Source organism: Sinocyclocheilus anshuiensis, unplaced genomic scaffold (assembly GCF_001515605.1).
Source record: "Sinocyclocheilus anshuiensis isolate Anshui unplaced genomic scaffold, SAMN03320099.WGS_v1.1 scaffold544, whole genome shotgun sequence".
NCBI classification, from domain to species: Eukaryota; Metazoa; Chordata; class Actinopteri; order Cypriniformes; family Cyprinidae; genus Sinocyclocheilus; species Sinocyclocheilus anshuiensis.
The window spans coordinates 1,800,953-1,805,860 of NW_015555763.1; the positions used below are offsets into that span (position 1 = coordinate 1,800,953).

General features: G+C 37.1%; 1 protein-coding gene across 1 annotated transcript in view; it reads left to right on the forward strand.

Moving 5' to 3' along the window:
* Window positions 1-4,908, forward strand: part of LOC107674036 (GC-rich sequence DNA-binding factor 2-like) — a 7,601-nt gene that overhangs the window by 1,158 nt on the left and 1,535 nt on the right. The window contains exons 4-12 of the mRNA XM_016467895.1: window positions 239-469; window positions 564-661; window positions 775-878; window positions 1,532-1,715; window positions 1,803-1,926; window positions 2,089-2,149; window positions 2,351-2,433; window positions 2,568-2,767; window positions 4,139-4,280. Coding sequence (XP_016323381.1) covers window positions 239-469; window positions 564-661; window positions 775-878; window positions 1,532-1,715; window positions 1,803-1,926; window positions 2,089-2,149; window positions 2,351-2,433; window positions 2,568-2,767; window positions 4,139-4,280 — 1,227 coding nt within the window. The remainder of the gene's footprint in view (window positions 1-238; window positions 470-563; window positions 662-774; window positions 879-1,531; window positions 1,716-1,802; window positions 1,927-2,088; window positions 2,150-2,350; window positions 2,434-2,567; window positions 2,768-4,138; window positions 4,281-4,908) is intronic.

A 4,908-nucleotide genomic window follows, 5' to 3' on the forward strand; every position in this document is an offset into this window, starting at 1 on the left:
CACACATATATTATGTAAACAAAAACTTTTATTTTTGGATGTGATTAATCATTTGACAACACTAGTATAAATTTCATAACGTTAGATTTTTCGATCTAAAATGACCAAAGACCAGAGAGTTAAAGCAATAGTAAAAAACGTATAAAAAGTATAAATTAGTAAAGTATAAAAATTGTCATTATTTACTCATTAACATTTAAGTCTGGTTGTTAATGTCATTATTTGTCCAGTGCTGCAGTCATCATTCCTGATGCTAGAAAGATTTGTGCTGCCAAAGAGAAAAGGAGACAAGCCAGAGCCCAGCAAGATTACATCTCGCTGGATTCACCCCACACTCCTGGAAGCCTTCAGGAAGAAGGTCCGAGCAGCGGAGAACAAAACAGTGACAATGAGCTGGACGATCATGAGCGCAGAATCGAGTTTGCACCCAAACCCAAGACTCTGAGAGAGCGAATGGCTGAGAAGATGGGTGAGAAACTGTGATGCTACTTGTGTATATTAAGACACTAAGTAGTTGGGAGATAGATGACATGTTCTGTATGTTCTGTGTTTGTGTTCTGTAGGGAGTGATAGTGATGAGAGTTTTTCTGATAGCCAGGAGGAGGAAGACCAGCAGATGTGGGAAGAACAGCAGATAGGAAAAGGAGTCAAAAGACACCAAGTGAGACCCTCCACTGTGACATGAAGGCTCAGTTATTCTCCTTGAGCTTTTAAACTGCTTTTTATTACACACTGCTCCCATAGTGTTTCAAGGACCTTTCCCTGTATTCTCAGAAGGAATGGCAGGCTCCTAGACCAGCCCGACAGAAGAAAATGGACATCCCCGAAACACTTCCACCAGTCAGTATTGATGTCATTAAGAAGAGAATCATTGCAAAGTAAGCTGCAGAGCTGCAGGAATGCATTCATTTTATAGTTTATATATATATATACAGTGGGTACGTAAAGTATTCAGACCCCCTTAAATTTTTCACTCTTTGTTATATTGCAGCCATTTGCTAAAATCATTTAAGTAAATTTTTTTTCCTCATTAATGTACACACACTTTGATAGTGCTTGCATTATATTGTTCGGTCTTTTATTGCATGTGCTATTTGTTTGGGTCTCCAGTCACGTGCATTTGGGAACGCATATAAAGTCTGACGCGCTTTGTGTTGCACTGTTATCATTTACAAGCGTGGAGCACGTCTCCATCTCGGTCGACAAACTCTTCCTCTGCATATGCTGTGTGTTTGGGTTGTTATTTCTAAATATGCGATTTGTTGTCCATATAAAATGTTCAAAATATCAAGCAAGGATTTGAATCACGCTGTAAAGTGAAACATCACAGGCTGTTGGCGCCCTCTGGAGGTATTTGTTATAATACATACTGTAATTAAGTTGGTTATGTTCATATTATGTATAGGCATATTACATTATGTATTTTAACAATATGTAATTACTTGGTTTTGATACTTTATTTGAACCAATTATTATTGCCCCATTATATATATATAAATAAAATAATAAAAATATATATATTTTGCTCCAAATTAGATTCACTGAGGGAGGTGCACAGGGTGCGGGAGGCGGAGCTAAGGAGGATGCAGCTGGATATGGAAATGGCCAAGAGCTCATTGGAGAGCCTCGAAAACTATACCACAGAAGAGCAGCTCCGGTTCTACAGTACCATGAATGTGTTCTCACGGAACCTACTGGAATGCCTGTCTAAGAAGGTTAATCTTTGCTAAATTAACCATGTACGTAATTTAATATAACTATATACAGTTTATAAAGTAGTGGTGGTATGCTTTATTTTTCAGATGGCTTTAATAAACTCAGTTGAGCTGGACATGCACAGTCTCTATTTTGACCAGGCAGAGGTGCTGTTGAGTCAGAGAAGAGAAGCACTACAAGAGGAGTCCTCACAGATTCAGAAATTAACCTGTAAGATTACAACTGAATACTGCCTTTTAGTATGTAATAATTTGTAGAGGATGCTTCACATCTTATGCCCACTCATATGATTATAATGATTTGACTTCTGTCTATCACAGGACTGAATGCACATTCATTCATATAATATTGTATATTGCGGCTGTCTCATAGATAACACTGATTCACACAGCAATGGTGACACAACCGGAGGTTCTAACCCAATTTGGCAGAGGTGAGATGGATTATTATGTTTGCACTTTCATCATTTCTGACTGTTATTGCTGTAAATCCTGGATACACTAAGCCTGACATTATGAAACTCTATAGATTGCAGCCTTTGGAGGCTTTCTGAGATGCTTATAATCTGTAAATTACAGTTGTCAAAGTCATTTATCATCAGTTGTTCAATTCCCTATGCATTTTCATGTCCTAGCTTGTCTGAAGAAGAAATTGGGTGTGTACCGTGTGACTGGGAACCAACGGCTGAGCAGCAGGTGGAGCTACAAAGTAAAAGAGGTGTGAGAAGCTTCATGGAAGCACAAATACAATTATTTTTAAACAGTGTTGTCTTAAAAGAAAAAGAGTGTAGACAATACTTGTGTTTAGAGTCCATGTGAAGTATGTCACTGCATCTATAACTTCACTTTCAGATGATCTACTAAAAAAGGCACAGGAAGTGTTTGCAGATGTTCAAACAGACTTCTGGGACGTGAAGAAAATCCTCTCCAGATTTGATGAGTGGCGCGTCTCCTTTCAAGACTCTTACAGTAATGCCTATATTGGCCTGTGCATCCCAAAACTCCTGGCACCTCTGATTCGACACCAGCTGATTGACTGGAATCCTCTTCAGGTGATCAGTGGCTTGTCTACAATATATTGTATCTGAATTCATGGTAATTTTGCTGTTCCATTAGATCATTTTGTACTGCATTGATTTGGATGTGCTACAAATTGATCTGGAAATGACCAAAAACTGAAACTCCTTTTTTTTAGAGGTTTGGTCTTTTAGATTTCCATCAGGATCTGTGGATCAGGCCAAATTCAGAATTTGACAGCAATTTTTAAGACGGTGATTATTAACTATGCTCAGTGTCAAATATTACAAATATTTAATGTCTGACAAATTAACAAAAGTAAATATTGTTAATAATATACATACAAAAATACCATAAATATTTCAGTGCCAGTAACTGGCTGACAGTCCAACATAATAGGTGGATGTGCTGCTCCCTAATTCTGCTTGCCAAAAAAAAAAAAGACTATGCTGATACAGTGTGTAGCTACTACTGCCGCACAGAATAATGTCATCGGAGATAACAGGCAAAAGCAAGACACTGGCCACACCCGAAAACAAATGTTACCTCAGTAGTGTTGGAGTTTTCTTACAGCAATTTTTAAGACGGTGATTATTAAGTATGCTCAGTGTCAAATATTACAAATATTTAATGTCTGACAAATGAACAAAAGTAAATATTGTTAATAATATACATACCAAAATACCATAAATATTTCAGTGCCAGTAACTGGCTGACAGTCCAACATAATAGGTGGATGTGCTGCTCCCTAATTCTGCTTGCCAAAAAAAAAAAGACTATGCTGATACAGTGTGTAGCTACTACTGCCGCACAGAATAATGTCATCGGAGATAACAGGCAAAAGCAAGACACTGGCCACACCCGAAAACAAATGTTACCTCAGTAGTGTTGGAGTTTTCTTTAAAGGTTTTCTTTTCAAGAGCAAGTTCTTTTCCTACACTTTTGTTCAGTTATGGTTACAAATACTCTCTCCGCCAACCTTGTACAGTACTGTGTGTGGTTGACCAAAAAAACAGAAAACACAAAAGGTTTGAGGAATTTGACTGATAGCATTATATAAGTCATCATTTCTATAGATATTGCAATAATATTGTGAACTGTGGTCATGATAATCATGTAATGAAAATCTGATATCATGACAGTCCTAAAACCAAATGACCATTTAAATGAATAAATATGTTTTCATATACAAAAATTGTTTCGTTGAATAGCCCTTATTTCCAGAACTCTCATTCCCTCTTCAGATTTGTTTTACATCAGTGGATCATCAGTCCATTTCATTTTAAAGACCTTTTATAATGTTCAGCCTTTCATTTTTATATCTGTCTATCGTCAACTTCTCAACACTCAATCTTTATGATTACTACTATATCTAAATGTATTTCACTGTATGTTTTTTCCTGTAGGCAGGTGAAGACTTTGAGGCGTTGCCGTGGTATTCTGCTGTTGAGAGGTTCTGTCACGGTCAGGGTTATGAGGAATCGGAGAACATGGATAAGACTACTCTGCCAACCATAATTGAGAAGACAATAGTTTCTAAAGTTCAAGGTAACTATGTCATTTGCAAATAATTGTTTGGGATTATACTGCTGTGGTATCGTAGTAAGGATGAATTTTAACCAATGATTCTTCACAGCCTCATCCTTTGAAAGTGAAAATAAACTGAATTTACTTCCACAGCACAGAGCGCAGCGTCTTGTCGACTTTGTTATCCACACGAACGAGTTACAGCGTTTGAGGGGGGTCCAAGTTTTTGGGACGTCCATGCAGAGTGTAGGCGGGCATTATGCAAATATGGTAACTTGTGACGTGTGAACTTCACGGAAATGGGATTCAAATTTTAAACGACTCGTTTAAGCGATCAGAGTCGACTCTTTCTTTTAAGAGGCAATAACTATGATGCACTTTCAGCTTTACAATTTTGCAGACTTTTTCCATTCACATACAGCTATGTTACACACTGCCTGAAAGGTAATTTTCAAAAATCCATAATGGGGCACATTAAATATAAATGCTGCTCTTTTGCATTTTCTATTCATCAAAGATTCCTGAAAAAAAATTGTCATGTTTTACACAAAAAGTTTAAAGGGGTCATATGATGGTCATATGGTGTTGCTAAAAAGAACATTATTTGGTGTAATGAAATGTGTTTATGCGGTTTAAGGTTAAAAAAACA